At 42.5% G+C, this 19,928-nt stretch overlaps 1 protein-coding gene, 1 pseudogene and 2 gene segments (V, D, J or C); all 4 read left to right on the top strand.

Annotated features, from left to right (window-relative positions):
* The window catches only part of LOC110204017 (uncharacterized), a 180,725-nt gene that overhangs the window by 120,896 nt on the left and 39,901 nt on the right, over positions 1 to 19,928 (top strand). The gene's annotated exons all lie outside the window — the stretch shown is intronic.
* Positions 1 to 19,928, top strand: part of LOC110204091 (immunoglobulin kappa variable 1-39-like) — a 49,570-nt gene that overhangs the window by 5,308 nt on the left and 24,334 nt on the right.
* Positions 3,252 to 4,094, top strand: LOC110204096 (immunoglobulin kappa variable 1-8-like). The segment is given in 2 exon segments: positions 3,252 to 3,446; positions 3,607 to 4,094. Coding segments are annotated over 2 exon segments (630 nt in total).
* On the top strand, positions 8,449 to 18,542 carry LOC110204092 (uncharacterized; annotated as a pseudogene). Its single transcript, XR_013484141.1, has 3 exons — positions 8,449 to 8,513; positions 17,562 to 17,840; positions 18,001 to 18,542. The product of XR_013484141.1 is annotated as an uncharacterized LOC110204092 (transcript).

Below are 19,928 nucleotides of genomic sequence, written 5' to 3'. Positions count from 1 at the left end.
GTGCTCTCTTTCTGATCTGGGCCAGTTGACATGTCTTTGGGCAACTTCCTGGGGGGAAGAGGCCAGGCTTCTGTTGCTGCCGTTCTTGGTCTGGACACCAGATCTGGCCACAGCCCAGCTGCTGCTCCTAACTTCTGAGCTCAAGCAATGCACCAGCCTCAGCCTCCCTGGTAGCAGGGATGACAAGCTTCGGCCACCATACATGGCTATGTACCAGGCCTAGTGTTGTCATTACTCAATCACTTGTTCTCCTGGTCTTTTCATGTCACTCTGCATCAGTACATTTTTATAACTTTCTCTGGTTTCTCTGAAACCAGCTTTTTCACCATATACTACTATTGTAGACTCTAATTTAGTCAGCCATTCCCCAACTGCTTTCTTTAAGACTTCAGACTTATGCTTTGTCAGCCATTACTGAGGTCATTCTAAGAAAGACAAACTGGGGGAGCTAGGTGGTGCAGTGGATAGAACACCGACCCTGAAGTCAGGAGGACCTGAGTTCAAATCTGGCCTCAGACCAAACACTTGGCATTTACTAGCTGTGTGACCCGGGCAAGTCACTTAATCACAATTGCCTAAAATTAAAAAAGAAAAAGAAAGACAAACAAAACCAGGCTGCATGTACATGTTTATTTCTCTGAAAGCTTCTGGAACATGCATATAGAGATAAGCATGGTAGCTCATTGTGAAAATGAGCCCAAAGACAGGTAAACAAAGGAGCTCTTAGATCTTCACATTAATTCCCTCTCACCCATCGCTCCCTTCCCAGCTCAGGGTGCCTATGTCAGCCAAAATTAGAGCCTCCATATGTGTTAACCACAATATGAGAAGGGAATTTCTTAGTTAGATAGACTGTAAATACAATGAGATAAGAGAATGTCAAGGTGTCCATTGACATCATACATGCAGGATTTCTGTGTTTCTTTTATCATTAACATGAATACGTATAGCATAACATAGCATAATGCATGCCCATAAAAAACAACATAAGAAAAACTCTCATCATTCATGATAATGTCCAGTTCAAAACATCCTGCCCTTGGGAGTCATAAACAGAAGAATGCTCCGGATCAGTTTCATCCAGCCTTCTAGTTAGTTGCTGACACAGGAAGGAGCATTTTGGTTGCACTCAGAGAGCAAAACAAAGCATGTCTGTTATGCCACAGCATGCAAAGCATTATGGTAGGTTAAGCTCAGAGCTGGCCAAAAATGTCTTTCTCCTGACTGTCCAATCTAGGTTTTAGGATTTTCTCAGGTTTTGGGGGGCGTAAAAATGGTTCATATCCTCCTACTTTTGGTCAAAGGTGTGCCCAAAGATGCTCCTGCAGGCCAATCCAGGTATAGGGAAGGCTTCACTCTTCCTCACAGAGTGGGAAGAGATGTCCACTTGTAGCTGGTGCCTTCAGATGATCCAGGAGTGTACATCCACAAGGTACCAGCTGTGGGAGTTCTCAGAAACACCTGAGAGGCTCTTAGAACACATATCAGTTGGCAACTTAGAATAAATAACAAAACGTTCACTATTTCATAAAGTCAAAAACTCCGGCTTTTGGGATAAGATCTATTTCACAAAAACTGCTAGGAAAATGAAAATAGTATGGGAGAAATTAGGCACAGAACAACATCTTACACACCATATCAAGACAGAGTCGAAATGAGTACAAGATTTAGATATAAAGACTGATAGTATAAGGAATTAAGAGAGCAAGGAATACTTTACCTGTCAGATCTATGGAGCAGGGAAGGACTTATGACAAAACAAGAAAAAGAAAACATTATGAAATGCAAAATGGTGATTGTGATTATATTAATTTAAAACTTTTGCACAAACAAACCCATACAACCAAGATTAGAAAGGAAGCAGAAAGCTCGGAAATAATTTTTAAAGCCATTATCTCTGATAAAGGCCTCATTTCTAAAATACCGAGAGAACTGAGACCCATTTATAAGAATACAAATCACTCCCCAATTAACAAATGGTCAAAGGATAGGAACAGGCAGTTTTCAGATGCAGAAATTAAAGCTATCTGTAGTCACATAAAAAAATGCTCTTGATCACTATGGATTAGAGAAAAGCCCATTAAAAGAACTCTCAGGTACCATCTCACACCTATTGTATTAGTTACATGACAGAAGAGGAAAATGATAAACGCTGGAGAAGATGTGTAAAAATTAGAACACTAATGCATTGATGGTGGAATACTAAGCACGTGCAAAATGTAGAACTCAAAATCTTATAAAAGTGAGTGTTGAAAACTAAAAATAAGTGTATTTTTTTAAAATAATGTGGTACAAACAACAATCTGTGAGGAGCAGTAGCTGCCCCACTGGGGACCCAAGTCTTCAGTTCCAGCTGGGCAATGCTCCTTCCTTCTCTCTTTCCTTCCTCATTTCCTCCATATGATGAGTCATATACTTACAAGTGGCTGCTCTGACCTTCATGCCCTGAATCCTAACCAGACAGGGTAAGAATGTCAGGGGCCAACAGGGCTCCAGCTGGTTTTGTCTACAGGGAAAGATTCCAAGGTGGGGGCTGGTCATTGTTGTTTCTTGTTTATCATTCTTTCTGCAAGAGGACCAATGACATCAGGAAGGGATGGCTTGACTTCCACTGGACCTAAGTGAGGCAGGGCTGTGCCAAGACATCAGGGGAGGAAAGCAGAAGAAGTACTTTAAAGCAACTGAATAACAATTTTGCTCCTTTTGGCCTTAGTTTTCCCATCCACAAAAACAAAAAAAGCTTAAGACCAGCAATCTTTTTTTTTTCCTTTTTAGCTTTCAGAAAGATATAACAGAAACACAGAACACAAGAATAAACATTTCTCCTCAACAACGTAAGGGACACATTCTCCTCACAACACCTAGTAGAACATAGAATCTCCAAGTTCCCCTCCCCCCACCCGTCTCCATTTCATCTAACCCTGGGCAATTAACTCTCTATATATTTTGTTGATTCCCTGGTCTTAGTTTTCTTTCTAACTCAGCTCTTTCCTTTCTTTTTTAATTCTGTTCTTTGCGTAGACGCTTATCAACTCTTGGTCTGTAGACACAGAGCCAGCTGATCTCCCCTGGGAAAGTAGATAGGCTTCCCCTGCTTATAAACACAATAGGACATCTGCCACAGCCACCACCATGTCCAGTCTAGGGCAGGTGCATTTAATACAGCAATAAAAAAAAAAAGGCCACATGAGGTCACACCTTCAAGGAAATACAATTGGGCCACTCCATCCAATGTGAATATAACCACTCCTGGGGTCCTTCAGTTCAAGCTGGACCAGCACTTTTTCGCATGTTGATATCCAAGGCACCTTCTCAAACCCAGCCTGAGATACAAATATCTCCCATCTGTCTCCCTCGAAGCTCAGAGCTCTCTGCCGCCAACTCTGCCAGGGTCACCATGCTCTCCCAGTCCTTGCTCCTCTGGCTGCTACTGCTCTGGCCTCAGGGTAAGACTTCCAATGACCCATAGTTTGGCATCACTTTAGAAACAGGAGTTTTCCAGGGGGCATCTCTGACACAGCCTGAGGGTAAGGGAACTACTCCTGCATTCACTGCCTCTACACAAGATTCTTCATTCACTGAACTCTCTTTCTTCTTCTCCTTTAGAATCCCAGGCAGCCATTGAGGTGACCCAGTCCCCAGCCTCCCTGTCTGTGGCTGCAGGAGACCAAGTCACCATCAGCTGCAAGGCCAGTTCCAGCATTAGCAAGTGGATGGCCTGGTTCCAGCACAAACCAGGACACTCTCCCAAACAACTGATCTATGATGCTTCCACCCTGAACTCTGGGGTCCCGGCCCGGTTCAGTGGCAGTGGCTCTGGAACAGACTTCACTTTCACCATCAGTGCAGTGGAGGCTGAGCATGTGGCAGATTACTACTGTTTTCAAGGTTACAGTGATCCATTCCCACAGTGTTTCAGCGCTGAACAAAAACCTCCCCAGGCTGCTCAGCCCTTCAGCAGGGCAGCAGCTGCTTCAACACAGTCAAAGGCTTGGGGCAACCACTGCCCTCAGCAGAGAATGGGCCCACATCAGCCCTGCTGTAGGAGACATTTGTACCAGGGACCCTGGTTGAGGTAGAAAGAGTAAGAAGAGAGAGAAAAAGGGGGAAGAAAAATAATCTTCTGCCTCCTGTGCTTTAGCCAGGGACCACAAACCTTGCCATGCTGACTGCTTCCAGGAGCTGCCCTCATTCTTACTCTGCCCTCTAGGTAAAGACAATGTGATGGCCATGAATCCAATGAGAGAGAGGTCTTTCCTAGGTCTCAGGTTTTCACTTCTCTTTCTCTGGTCCCAGAGGTCATCTCCAGTCATCCTGATATCTTACTACTGGACTCAGATGGCTCTGGAGCAGAGAGTGAGACTGCAGACTTTGCACAGCCTTGCCTCACTTAAATCCAATTCACTTCCAAGTCAAAACATCACCTTCCTGATGTCAATAGTCTCTTCAAGAACAAAGGATGAGCAACCATCTGTGAAGAGGCATAGCTGCCCCACTGGAAGATGTGTAACAATTAGAACACTAATGCATTGTTAGTGGAGTTTAAACTGGTCCAAAAATTTAGTACTCAATAACTCATTAAAGTGAATGTGGAAAATGAAAAACAAAAAATTTAAAAAAAAATAGTGAAGGACAAACAACAACGTGTGAAGAGTAGTAGCTGGCACATATTGGGCCCACAACTGTCGAGCTCCAGTTAGGCAATGCTTTTTCCTTCATTCCTTCCTTTCGTTCATTTTTTTTAGGGCAATTGGGGTTAAGTGACTTGCCCAGGGTCACACAGATAGTAAGTAAGTGTCAAGTGTTTGGTCTAAGCTGGATTTGAACTCAGATCCTCCTGATCTCAAGGCCAGTGCTCTATCTACTGTGCCACCCAGCTGTCCCTCATTTCTCCCTTTCTTCCTCAATTTCTTTCTTACTCCCTTCCTCCCCATGGGGAATCACACATTGCATTTGGGGGCTCTCACCAAAGGAATATAAATTGCTTCAGACTGAGCTTGGAAACCAGGCTTTGATAAAGCCCATTCAGACATGTATGTAATTCTTAGAGGAAACAGTCGAATCTTGTTGCTTTTCTCTCAAATTGGCCATCCTATTTAATTAGAAATGTGCACAATTACACCTCGGTCTTCTACTTTGTCCAATCACTTCCTCTCAGGAGGAGTTATCCATATGTGAATTGGATTTAAGTGAGGCAGGGTTGTGCAAAGACATCGGTCTCACTCTCTCCTTCAGGCTCATCAGAGGCCAGTAGTAACACATAGATCAAGATGATAAGCAAGATGGCCCCAGATGCAGTGGGACAGAGCTCATTCCCAGGTCTCAGTTTTCATTTCTCTTTCTCAGGTTGCAGTGACCATCTACAGTCATCCTGTCTTGCCACTGGACCCAGACATCCTGATCTATGTCTTGCCCCTGGACCCAGATAGCTCTGGAGGTGAGAGTGTGACCGGTTCCTTTGCACAGCCCTGCATCACTTAAATCCAGTTCACTTGTAAGTCAAGACATCACCTTCCTGATGTCACTGATCCTCTTGAAGAATGAGGGACAAATCAGATCTAAATAATGGGAAAAATATCAGTTGCTCATGGGTAGACCAGGCTAACATAATGAAAATATCAACTCTACCAAATTAATTTACTTATTCACTGCCATATCAGTTAAAAAATTTTTTACAGAGCTAGAAAATATAAAAACAAAATTCATCTGGAAGAACAAAGAGTCCAGAATATCAAGGGAATTAATTAAAGAAATGCAAGGGAAGTTGCCCTAGCCATACAAGATCTGAAACTGTATGTGAAGGCAGCAATCATCAAAATTTCTTGGTACTCACTAAAAAATAGAGTGGTAGATCAGCGGAATAGGTTATGTGCACAAGACACAGGAGGCAATGAGTATACTAATCTGCTGTTTGATAAACCCAAAGACTCCAGCTTCTGAAATAAGAACTCACTCTTTGACAACAGCTGCTGGGAAAACAGGAAAACCACGTGGCAGAAACTAGGCCCAGACCAACATCTTACACCATATACCAAGATAAGGTCAAAATGGGTGCACGATGTAGACATAAAGGGTAAACTAGGAGCAATTAGGAGAGCAAGGAATACTTTACCTGTTAGATCTATGGAGAATGGAAGAATGAATGCCAACAAAAGAGGGAAACATTATGAAATGCAAAATGGGAAATTTTGATTACATTTAGTTAAAAAGGTTTTGCACAAACGCAATGCAAGCAAGATTACAAGGGAAGCAGGAAGCTCGAAAACAATTGTAGAAGCCAGTGTCTCTGATAAAAGCCTCATTTCTCAAACATATACAGAACTGTGTCAAACTCATAGAAATAGAAGTCATTCTCCAATTCATAAATGGTCAAAGAATATGAACAGACAGTTTTCAGATGAAGAAATTAAAGCTAAGTATAGCATATAAAAAATGCTCTAAATCGTTATTGATTAGAGAAATGCAATTAAAAAAAATCTGAAGTAGCACTCACACCTATCAGATTGGCTGATATGACAAAACAAGAAAATGATAAATGTTAGAGAAGATGTGGGAAAAGTGGAATACTAATACATTGTTGGTGGAGTTGTGAACTGATTGAAAAATTTAGAGCTCAAAATCTTATAAAAGTGAATATTAAAAACTAAAATGGAAATTATTTTTTAAAAAAAGAATGGAGGACAACAATTGTCTATGAGTAGTAATAGCTACCTCACTGGGGAACCAACAATTCAGTTCCAGTTGGGCAATGCTCCTTCCTTCATTCCTTCCTTTTTTCCTCAATTTCTTTCTTCCTCTCTTCTTCCTAATGGGGAATCATACACTTGCATTTGGGGGCTCTGACTAAAGGAATATAAATTGCTTGAGACTGAACTCTAGAAACCCAGGCTTTGATAAAGCCCATTCAGATTCAAATGGAAATACTTCCCTATCATTTCAATACACAACACTCTGGCTCTCACTGATTGGCCGATATTAAGTCCCAGCCCAAGCCTACGTGGGTCACTGTTTGGGATTTGAAGGCCCAAAGACAGTGTAAATAGCAATTCTTCCTGCTCTAGACAGAAATCCAGAGATCTTTCCCCTCCCAAAGAGTTTTGGGCCTTTTTGTCTCCCAATGTCAACTGGCTGGAAATACAACAGCTGCTCACAGGCTGGATCCCACTGTTGATTGACATGAAAGTTTGAGGTGCTCTCTTTCTGATATGGGCCAGTTGGCAGGTCTTTAGGCAGCCTCCTGGGGAGGAAGAGGCCAGGGCTTCTATTGGTGCCAGACTTGGTCTGGACACCTGTTCTGGCCATAGCCCAGCTGCTGCTCCTAACTTCTGAGCTCAAGCAATGCACCAGCCTCAGCCTCCCTGGTAGCAGGGATGACAAGCTTGGGCCACCGTGCATGGCTATGTACCAGGCCTAGTGTTGTTATTACTCAATCATTTGATCTCTTGGTCTTTTCATGTCACTCTGCATCAGTACATTTTTATAACTTTCTCTGGTTTCTCTGAACCAGCTTTTTCACAGTGTACTACTATTATAGACTCTAATTTAGTCAGCCATTCCCCAACTGCTTTCTTTAAAGACTTCAGACTTATGCTTTGTCAGCCATTACTGAGGTCATTCTAAGAAAGACAAACAGGGGCAGCTAGGTGGTGCAGTGGATAGAGCACCGACCCTGAAGTCAGGAGGACCCGAGTTCAAATCTGACCTCAGACCAAACACTTGGCATTTACTAGCTGTGTGACCCTGGGCAAGTCACTTAATCACAATTGCCTAAAAAAAAAGAAAAAGAAAGAAAGAAAACCAGGCTGCATGTACATGTTTATTTCTCTGAAACCTTCTGGAACATACATACAGAGATAAGCATGGGAGCTTATTGTGAAAATGAGCCCAAGGACAGGTAAACAAAGGAGCTCTTAGATCTTCACAGTAATTCCCTCTCACCCATCCCTCCCTTCCTGGCTCAGGATGCCTGTGTCAGCCAAAATTAGAGTATCCATATGTCTTAACCATAATATGAGAAGGGAATTTCTTAGTTGGATAGATTGTAAATACAATAAGAGAGAGTATGTCAAGGTGTCCATTGACATTATAGATGCAGGATTTCTTGTTTTTTTATATTAACATGAACATGTATCGCATAACATACATATCATGTCCATAAAATACCAAATAAGAAAAGTCTCATCATTCAAGCAGCATCCAGTTCAAAACATCCTGCCTTGGGAGTCATAAACAGAAGAATGCTCCTGATCAGTTTCATCCAGCCTTTAGTTAGTTGCTGACACAGGAAGGAGCATTTTGGTTGCACTCAGAGAGCAAAACAAAGCATGTCTGTTATGCCAGAGCATGCAAAGCATTATGGTAGGTTAAGCTCAGAGCTGGCCAAAAATGCTTTCTCCTGATTGTCCAACCTCGGTTTTAGGATTTTCTCAGGTCTTGGGGGGTTCAAAAATGGTTCACATCCTCCTCCTTGTGGTCAAAGTCGTGCCCAAAGATGCTCCTGTAGGCCAGTCCAGGTATGGGGAAGACTTCAATCTTCCTCACAGAGTGGGAAGAGATGTCCACTTGTAGCTGGTGCCTTCAGATGATCCAGGAGAACACATCCACAAGGTGGCAGCTGTGGGAGTCCTCAGAAACACCTGACAGGCTCTTAGAAGACATATCAGTTGGCAACTTCGAATAAATAGCAAAACTTAAGTCCTTGGTTGAAGACACATAAGATTGTCAGGTTCAAACTATATAGCAAAGTTTTTCTCAGAATTCCCATAATTGCACAATTGCCTGAAGTCAGGAATGGATTAAACTACTGATAGGACGTACAACAGACAAGTTCTGTTCAAGGAAATTCACATGTCACCAAGGTAAGCAAGAAAACATGAACATAAACCATACAATGGTAAATAACAGTAGGTCTCCTTGTATTCCAGTAACCTATTCTCAATGTCTAATTGATCAGTACCTTTTAAGTCCCAGATATCTCATGTAGTTATCTGGTCTCTAGATATCCTTTCTTGGACAACAGGTTTTATTCTCAAGACATTTCTAAAAGGGAGTTATGCTTCTCTGGATCAAATCTAGAAGTTTCCTGGATAATTCTGACTTAGTATAAGTTAGTACAAAAACATAAATTTGATTCTCCAATTTTGAAACTTCAGAGAATTTCACTTTATATACCAGTGGCGGTTTCTGTCCTTGCCTAAATCCTGTACCTGGTCTATGAATCTTTTAAATTTGAGGGTCCCATCATAAAATGAGCTCCTCTGCCTTTTAAATTGTCAGACAGATACTTTTGTAATGGAAAATACAAATTTGAAAACTTACTACCAAAGCATGCCTAAAGCCTGAATTTGCATGAAAGATAAATTTTGGAAGCCAATGATGTAGACCTCTATATAATTCATAGAGGAAGCAGTCTAATCTAGTAGCTTTTCTCTCAAAATTTGCTATCCTATTTAATGAAAAATATATCACATTGTACCTTTGGCTTATTACTTTGTCCAACCACTTCCTCCAGGAGACAGTCTTCACCAGCTGCAAGGCCAGTTCCAGCATTAGCAAGTATGAGGACATCAGCATGGTCAAGACAAACAACCCTGAACCACGTCTTTAGAGAAACTCTGAGAAGCCGTGTTAACCACCTGACAAAGGGAGGATGGACACCAGATGCAGAAAGTGAACTCTGACACTGTCTAGAGTTATTCTGCTTGACTGTCCTTATATGTTACAGGGGATTTGTTTTTCTTTATTTCTTCTCAATTTTTATTTCAGGAATGAAGCAAGAGGAATCATGAAGGGGGAAAAAGTAGAGCATTGACTCATCTTTTTAAATGTGCCAAAAAGAACAGAAGGCAGTATACATATGCAGGACCGTTTACAAAGATAGGGATGGGCTTTATTTTATGGTTGTTTTACAAGCTGTGTGAAAGAGAGTTTCACAGCTTCATACAGAATCCTCTTTCTGTGTTCTGCTGCAGGTATGGAAATGCTCTTCTCTTAGTGTTCAATGTTAAGTTCAACATTAAAAATTTGAATTGGGTCAGAGCCAAGATGGTGGAGTAAAAGTAGTGACTTGCTTGAGCTCTCCCTCAAAACCCTCCAAATACTTGTAAAATAGTCGCTCTAAACAAATTTTAAAGTGGCAGAACCCACAAAAAAAATAGAGTGAAACAAATTTCCAGCCCAAGGCAACCTGCATGGTTGATTGGAAAGGTATATCACGCTGGCCAGGGGAAGAGAACAGTTTAGCATGGGCTGGCAGACAAACCAGGCCACAGCAGACCTGCAGCAGGCCTCAGGGGACTGAATCATGGGCAGCTATAGTGGTTTCTAGAGTTCTCAACCCATGAACACCAAAGACAACTTAGAAGGTCAATAGGAAATGTCTGTGCCTGTGGTGTTAGAGAAGTGAGGTCCAAGCCCCTGTTCCCAGCTGCTTCCAGAGCTGCTGGCACACAGACTGAAGCAGAAACAAGTGGCTGATCAGAGGGGGATTGCAGAGATCTCTCTGCTTATACAGGATTCCTTGCTTTGCCCTTGCTTGGATCTGGGCACAGTTCTGGGTGGCAGTCCTGGGGCAAGGAGTGCTGGCATCGTGGTGCTTGTAGTGGCAGTGAAGAGAAAATCCTTCTGTTCACAATCCTGTGAGACAAAACAGTGCTAATGGTCACCCATAGATTAGAGCAGAGGCCAGGAAAGGAATAAACACCTCGTCCTTAATTATAGCACCTTGGAAGAACTGGAAATTTACAGGTCTCTAGAAGTATCTATAAAAACGGTGGCACAAAACCCCTGAAGCTTGGGACAGTACATTCTCCACATTGGAAGCAGACCCCTACCTTAAAAAAGAGTTTGTAACTCAAGTAATTGGCTGGGATCATGAAGAAACAGTGTAAAAACAGTCGGATCATAGAATCTTATTTTAGTGACAAAGAAGATGAAAACATACAACCCAGAGAAGAAAACAAAGTCAAAGCTCCTACATCTAAAGCCTTCAAGAAAAATACAAATTGGTCCCAGGCCATGGAAGAGCTCAAAAAGGATTTTGAGAAGCAAGTAAGAGAAGTAGAGGAAAAACTAGGAAGAGCAATGATAGTGATGCAAGAAAATCATGAAAAACAAGTCAACAGCTTGCAAAAGGAGACCCCCAAAAATACTAAAAAAAATAACACCTTAAAAACTAGCCTAACCCAAATGGCAAAAGAGGTCCAAAAAGCCAATGAGTAGAAGAATGCCTTAAAAAAAAAATTCTAAATCAAAAAGCACACCCAGTCAGACACCTGCCACAGACACTACTGTGTCCAGCATGAATCATGGGCATTAAAGAAAACACTGCATGAGAAGGTCATCCTAGCAAGAAAATATAACTGGAAGCTTCCCCACGTGTTTGTTTCTGAGCAAACAGGAAGCACATGAAGCCAGGAAGTGGCAGTGAGGAAGAAGAGCCTTTCAGGCACATAGGACAGCAGTGAAGGGCCACAGGGTCAGGAGGAGGGTCCTTTATGAGAAACAACAAGAAGGCTAGAGTCACTAGATCATGGGTACTTGGAAGGGCTTGAATGTCTTTCTTGATGTTTCCCTAGCAGTTAGTGTTTTATTTATCCTTTACTTTTATATTAATACTATCAACATTCTGGGCTTCAGATGTACAACAAATACCTGATTGAGGTCTCATCATTAATATGTTGAAGCTACATCTTTCCTCTGTGCTATACACTTCCATAATATTCAAGAATTTCAAAAGAAAATTTGCTATTATATATAATTATTCTTATCTGCTTGGTAACAAAATATGCCTCATTAAATATTTAAGAATTTTTTTTTCATTTTTAAGCAATTGGGGTTAAGTGACTTGCCCAGGGTCACACAGCTAGTAAGTGTCAAGTGTTTGGTCTGAGGCCGGATTTGAACTCAGGTCCTCCTGACTTCAGGGCCGGTGCTCTATCCGCTGCGCCACCTAGCTGCCCAACAACTTTCAAATATCTATTTTTGTCACATCCTTTTAAAGCCCAACTCATAATCTAATAGCATCCAAATTAAAAGTGGAGTTTTTGTCTAACAACATTTCTGGTTTGCAATGGTCTCTCAAATTTCATAATATAAATTTCAAAATACAGTATAATTGAGGAATGCAATAACAACACACAAAAAAATAAACTTCAGATAATATCAGTTGCATTTCCAAATTATCACATATATTTTTAAACAATCATTGATGTTATTACCTTTGGCATTTTAAAACCACTTTAGACTTATCAGGTATCAGGAATAATTACATTCAATTAAAGAAACAATAATACATTACTCAGCATATGCCACTCACCATGCTAAGCACTTTATCTCACAACAACAACCCGGGGAGATGGGTACCATTATTATTTTTCTCTTTGCACATCAGAAAATTGGGGCACAGACAAGATAACTTGCTAAACTCAAGTAGCTAATAAGTTTCTGCAACCAGACAAAAGAGATGGGCTCACCAAGGGCAGAGGCTGGCTGGCTTCCCTCACCTTCACTGCCATGCTCAGTTCTACCAGGAGCACCTGAACCTCCCCAGGCAGCAGCAGGGCAGACTCTTTCAAGTGCTAGCCTTGTCCTGGATATTGACTGACTGGGCTTTGGGGGATATGGCAGAGTGCACTACCTAGGGGCTGCAGTGGCTGGTGCCAAGATTTTCCAATTGGTGGTGGTTCCTGGTGGCAGGGCAAGGTAAATGAATGCTGGATATGGGCCTGATCTACTGCCCAAGCTGCAGGCTCTATTGGGCTAGGCCACTTGTAGCTGCTGGGGTAGGGTGGTCAGCATGTGTTGCACCCGAGTGATACACCCAGGCTTTCCTAGAGGGGTGGGTTGCAAGTTGCCCAGGAGCACAGGGCATTGGGGACACTGAAAGTGGAACCCCACTGTGGCTGCTGCCACCCTCTTCACTCAAGTGGAGAAGGGTGATTCAAGTTGCCCTACAGTTCTCCAGCATTCCCTTTTCTTAATCTGATATGACATGAGAGGGGTTAATAGAGAGAAATAGACTGTTAGCAATCCCCATAACTGAGATACACTCATTACTCCAGGGCAGCAGTGGGGAAGGCAGAGAGGACTTAATTTTCCAAAATCTCAGGAGTTCTTCCTGCAATCTTAAAAGATTAATTTCCAAACTCCTTAATGATTCATCTTCAAACTTCCAAAATCTGCTAAGACATTTTTAGTGGTTCTACAATTTTGATTATCTAACTTTATTTCCTACTAACACTTGGCCAATGTTATGAAATTCTTACACACTTTTCCTCCTTTTTTATAACCTAATCTCCCATGGAAAGCCTAAGGTGGGAGTTAGTCTACTTACTGAGACCACTACTTCAGCTATGACCTCAAAATAAAAAAAAGGTCACTGATCTTTCCAGTGTTTTCTCTACTTACAGCACTTATAAGTTTTTCTGGCTGGCTACATTTTAAATCTTTCAAGGTAAAAATCTAATTTACAGTGCAAAAATAACAGACATTTTATAAACACTAATGCAGACACAGACAAAATGACAACACAGATACAAATAACAAAGTGCAGAAATCCAATTTTAACTGGGTGACCTAAGGAGTGCAGAAACCGAAGGCATGCACAGACCAGAGGCATGCAGAGAGAACAAAGTATGGAAGAAATCCTTATCTTCAGAGGAGACCTGTTCACTCGGGTGGTCTCTACTCCTAGCCAGCTTGGAGAGAAATGTGGACTTCTACCTAATGCATGAAGTCTGAGATGAGTGGGGATTAGAGAAAGGACTCACCTATCATTCAAGGCTAGAACTTCAAGAGAATAGGTCTAGTGCCAAGCTGCAGAACTGTTGGGCTTAGGAGTCTGCAGTTTCCCATCCTATCTGAGTCACAATACCAAGATGTCAACCTCAGAGTTCAGTCTAAGAAAAAAAGCAGAATTAGTTGTATAGATGTTTATTTCTCTCAAGCTGACAGCATGCAAGCAGAGCTATAGCTGAACTACTGACAAAAAAGGTTAGAATGGGGGATTATGAAGCCATAAAGCAAAGAAGTGCCCCTGACTCAGGATTTCTTTGCAACCTCAATCTGATCTTCTGCTTGCTAACACAACAGGAAAATTTCAGGTTCACTCAGAGATCATCCCAGAGGATTGTTGGCATCTCAGTCCAGAAGGGCTTAAATCGTCCTCTCTGATTGGCCAGTCCACATTTTGGCCTTCATTGGGTAATGAAGGGCTCAAGCAGGTCTCACATCCTATAACCAAATCTAAGCTCAGCAAACTCTAAGGCATAGCATAGCTTCAGGGAGTCAGAGAACATAACACCCAAGGCAGGCGACATTCCTGATCTTGTTCTCTACACACCCAACATTTCCATCTCCCACTTCCATGACTTTGTACTGGATAGCTCCCAGGCAGGCCCTCCCCTCTACCTTTCAGAATCCTCAGGGTCTTTCAATTCTACACTTCTACCTGAGAAGGGGGCATCATCTTCCCTCAGAAAATTACCTCATATTTATTTTGCAGATGCTTAGATAAGAATAAGTTGAATACCCAGATGCAATGTATCCATAATGTCTACCACAGAGGAATCATTTAAGAAATTGTTTGTTGAGTAAGTGATTGGTTGATTAATCAATTGATTGATTGACAAGTTATACTTAACAAAGGAGTGCCAAGTCCTGAAATCAATCAAAGCCACAAATAGAGAAATAAAGCATCTTTAGTGGAGATCTTAGGGCAGGAAACCTGCCACCCCATGGGATTTCCCATGAGTGCAGAGCAAAAAGGATTTCCCAATCTTGAGATCTATGAAAAGTTCTTTTGCCTTTAGGAAGGAAGAGGAGAAGCTAGCAAGTCCTAGTCATGAGAAGCCAGCCACTCTGGGTGATCTGAGCAAGGAAAACCACTTCATTCAGGCTGTTTTGTCCTTCATGCCATGAATCCTCACAGAAGGATTAAGAACCTCAGGGGCTGACCTGGCTCCAGATGGTTTTGTTTACAAGGAAAGATTCCATGGTGGGGGCTGATTGATGTTGTTTCTTGTTGGTCTTTCTTTAAGGAAGAGGACTAGTGACATCACAAGGGCAATAGCAAGAATCGCAAGTGAATTGGATTTAAGTGAGGCAGGCCTGTGCAAAGTTATCAGCTGCACTCTCTCCTTCAGGCTCATCAGAGGCCAATGGCAAATCCTAAGTTAAGATGAGAGGCAAGATGGCCCCGGATGCACTGGAAGAGAAGTCTTTCCCAGGTCTCAGTTTTTCATTTCTCTTTTTCAGATTTCAGGGACCGTTTACAGTCATCCTTATCTATGTGTTTCCACTGGACCCAGATGGCTCTGGAGGCAAGAGTGAGATTGGTGACTTTGCAGAGCCCTGCATCACTTAAATCCAGTTTACTTGTAAGTCAAGATATCACCTTCCTGATGTCGTTGATTTCTTCAAGAATGAAGGAGAAATCAGATCTAAATAATTGGAAAAATATCAGTTGCTCATGAGTAGACTAGGCTAAAATAATAAACATGACAACTCTATCCAAATTAATTTACTTATTCAGTGCCATATCAGTCAAACTACCAAAAAAGTATTTTACGGAGCTAGAAATATAATAATAAAATTCATCTGGAAGAACAAAGAGTCCAGAATATCAAGGCAATTAATTAAAAGAAATGCAAGGGAAGGTGGCCTAGCCATACAAGATCTAAAATTGTATGTTAAGGCAGCAGTCATCAAAATTTGTTGGTATTCACTAAAAAATGGAGTGGTAGATCCTGGAATAGTTTAGGTACACAGGACACAGTAGTCAATGACTATAGTAATCTACTGTTTGACCAATCCGAAGACTCCAGCTTCTGGAATAATAACTCACTGATTGACAACTGCTGGGAAAACAGGAAAACAGTATGGGAGAAATTAGGCATAGACCAACATCTTACACCATATACCAAGATTAGGTCAAAACGGGTACACGATTTAGACATAAAGGGTGAAACTAGAAGTAATTAGGAGAGCAAGGAAGAGTTTACCTGTTAGATCTATGGAGAATGGAAGAATGAATGACCAAACAAGACACAGAAAACTTGAAATGCAAAATGGAAAATTTTGATTACATCAAATTAAAAAGGTTTTGGACAAAGCCAATGCAACCAAGATTACAAGGGAAGCAGAAAGCTGGGAAACAATTGAACAGCCAGTGTCTCTGATAAAACCCTCATTTCACAAACATATACAAAGCCAAGTCAAATTGATAGGAATACAAGTCATTCTCCAATTGATAAATGGTCAAAGAATATGAACAGGAAGTTTTCAGATGAACAAATTAAAGCTAAGTATAGCATATAAGAAAATGCTCTAAATCATTATTGATTAGAGAAATGCACGTTAAAACAACTCTGAAATACCACATCACAGCTATCAGATTGGCTAACATGACAAAACAAGAAAATGATACAAGTTAGAGATGATGTGGGAAAAGTGGAATACTAATGCATTGTTGGTGGAGTTGTGAACTGATTGAAAAATTTAGAACTCAAAACTTTAAAAGTGAATGTTGAAAACTAAAAATACATAATTTTGTTTAAAAAAGAATGAAAGACAAACAACAGTCTGTGAGTGGTAATACTGACTCACCGGGACCCAACTGTTCAGTTCCAGTTGGACAATGCTTCTTCCTTCTCTCCTTCCTTCCTTCTTCATTTCCTCCCTGTGGGGAGTCATACACTTACATATAGGTATTCTAATGAAAGGAATACAAATTTCTTGAGATTGAGCTCTGGAAAACCAGGTTTTGATAAAGCACATTCAGATTCAAATGGAGATACTTCCATATGCCTGAAATACAAATCACTCTGGGTCTCACCAACTGGCCAATAATAAGTCCCAGTCCAAGCTTCTGTTGGTCATTGTTTGAGCTTTTGCAGCTCAGAGTGACTGTAAATAGCAATTGTTTCTGTTCTGTCTAGGAACACTGAGGGTCTTCCCCTCTCAAATTGTTTTGTGACTTGATCTCTATCCACCAACCAGGAAATACTACAAGTGCAACAGGCTTGATCCCACTGTTGATTGGTGTGGAAACTTTCCGACGGCAGGAAAAGAGATGATGGACTTTAATAGGAAAAAGGTAACTGAATAACCATGTCACTCCTTTTGGCCTCAGTTTCCCTGCCTACAAAAAGAAAGGTTGAGAAAAGCAATCCTTTTTTTCTTTCTTTTTAGCTTTCAGAAACATAACAGAAATACAGGAGAGAAGAACAAACATCTCCCCCCAATAACTCAGGGGAGACATTCTCCCCATAACCCCTAGTAAACCAAAGAATCTCCAAGTAATCTTCAGCTACATTTCATCTCATTCTGGACCCTTAGCTTTCTTTCAATTTTGTTGGTTCCCTGGTCTTTTCTTTCTTAATTCTATTCTTTGCATAGACACTTATCAACTCTTGGTCTCTAGACCCAAAACCATCCGATCTCTGCTGGGAAGAGAGACCCCCACCCCCCTGCTTGACACCCTTCCTACCTTTTATAATCACAATTGGCCACCTGCCACAGCCACCACCATGTCCAGCCTAAGGCAGGTTCATTTAAAACAGCAATAAAACCAGAGGCCTTCTGAGGGGAAGCCTTCCAGGAAATACAATTGGGCCACTCCCTGAAACGTGAATATAACCACTCCTGGGGTGCTACATTTCACACTGGGCCAGCACTGTTTTGCATGCTGATATCCAAGGCACCTTCTCAAACCCAGCCTCACATACAAATATCTCCCATCTGTCTCTCTCTGAGCTCAGAGTGCTCTGCCTCCAGCTCTGCCAGGATCACAATGCTCTCCCAGTCCTTGCTCCTCTGGATCCTACTGCTCTGGCCTCAAGGTAAGACTTCCAATGACCCATAGTTTGGCATCACTTTAGAAACAGGAGTTTTCCAGTGGGCATCTCTGACACAGCCTGAGGGTAAGGGAACTACTCCTGCATTCACTATCTTTACACAGGATGCTTCATTCACTGCAATCTCTTTCTTCTTCTTCTTTAGAATCCCAGGCAGCCATTGAGGTGACCCAGTCCCCAGCCTCCCTGTCTGTGGCTGCAGGAGACCAAGTTACCATCAGCTGCAAGGCCAGTTCCAGCGTTAGCAAGTACATGGCCTGGTACCAGCAGAAACCAGGACAGTCTCCCAGGCTCCTGATCTATTATGCTTCCACCCTGTACTCTGGGGTCCCTGACCGGTTCAGTGGCAGTGGCTCTGGCACAGATTTCACCCTCACCATCAGTGCAGTGGAGGCTGAGGATGTGGCAGATTACTACTGTTTTGCGTTATAGTGCTGCATTCCCACAGTGTTTCAGCCCTGAACAAAAACCTCCAGGCTGCTCAGCCCTTCAGCAGAGGGAGCAGCTGCTTCCCCAGAGTCACAGGCTTGAGAAAACCATCGCCCTCAGGGGAGAACTGGGCCCAATTCAGTCCTGCTGCAGGAGCCATTCGTGAAAGAGACCCTAGTTGAAAGGTTAAGAAGAAAGAGAAAAAGGAGGAAGAGAAAGAATCTTCTGCCTGGTAGGCTTTAGCCAAGGACCACAAATCTTCCCATGTGGTCTGCTTCTCATTCTTACTCTGTCCTCTGCTCCCAATCCTAAGTCCAGAGACCTGAGCTGCTTCTGAAGAGGAAACTATAGACAATGCAGGGGAATGGACCTGGACTCTCAGCTCTGTCTGTTTTTCCCCAGGCAGGATAGACAAGGTGTGTGGAACAGTCCCTAAAGTTCTTGAGGCAACCTCATCTATACAATGGATCTAGTCTTTCTCCTCACCCTGGGAACTCACTGGCGCTGTGCAATCATTCATGACTCCCATCTGCAGGGATAGATGCCTGAGAACCTGATTTGAGGACAACAGGCCTGCTATCCCTATTCCTGTAGGGCCAGGATACTGCCCTCCCCATGATGAGGGGCAGAGCCTGGACAGAGCAGCAGCAGCACTGGAGCCAGATCAGAGAGGGGGTAGAGGAATTAGCATTCATGACCACAAGCACACAAGTATTCAAGGGGACCAAAGTAGTCAGACACACACACACACACACACACACACACACACACACACACACACACACACACACATACATACAAACACAAATATAGGTAACCAGTTAAAAGTAACCAAGGGGTCTCAAACCCTTCGGTGAATTAGGGGTGTCTACACCAAGGCTGTGAAAACTTCCCCTGGCAGAATGGCAGATGAGAATAATTCGTTCCAATGGCCATGAAGGTAGGTGAAGCAGGCACCGTGCAGTACTCAGAGCTTGGTTAAACATTGAGGACGCTAAGGTCACCCACTGCATCTCGAGCCATCACCAGTCATCTTGACTCTGTCCTGCAGCTGGACTCTGATCACTCTGGAGGAGAGAGGAGGCTGTCTGCTTCATGCAACTCTGCCTCACTTAAACACAGTTCACACATGAATCAAAAGATGTCCCTTCTCTGGGTCACTGTTAGGGATTTGATGGCTCAAAGGGAGGGTAAACAGCAATTGCCACTGTTCTGAACAGACACCCTAGGATCTTCCCCTTCCAAACTGTTTTGGGAGTAGATCTCCCTACCTCACCTGGCTGATTGGAGCTTGGTTAGACACCAAAAAGGCCAAGGCCACCCACTGCAGTCAGCCATCACCAGTCATCCTGACTATCCTGCCAATGGACTGTGATCACTGTCGAGGGGAAGGGAGGCTGACAACTTCACACAACTGTGCAGCACTTAAAGGCAAATCACACATGAATCAAATGACATCACCCATACCATTTGGTCATTTTTACATATTTCAGAGCCCTGTGGCAAAAGGCAAGTGACAAATAGCAGGTGCGGATACACAGGGAGCTCTCCTCACAACCCTGCACACAGGCTACCCAGGCCATAGGGTTGTCTTCTCACTGGAAGCAGCAGTGGGATTCAGCAGCCCCTGGGTGTCTGAGCAGC

The sequence above is a fragment of the Phascolarctos cinereus genome, unplaced genomic scaffold (assembly GCF_003287225.1).
Source record: "Phascolarctos cinereus isolate Bilbo 61053 unplaced genomic scaffold, phaCin_HiC Scaffold_2;HRSCAF=192, whole genome shotgun sequence".
Classification (NCBI taxonomy): domain Eukaryota; kingdom Metazoa; phylum Chordata; class Mammalia; order Diprotodontia; family Phascolarctidae; genus Phascolarctos; species Phascolarctos cinereus.
Note: the sequence above shows the minus strand (reverse complement) of the source record. Positions and strands in the feature narration are given on the sequence as shown.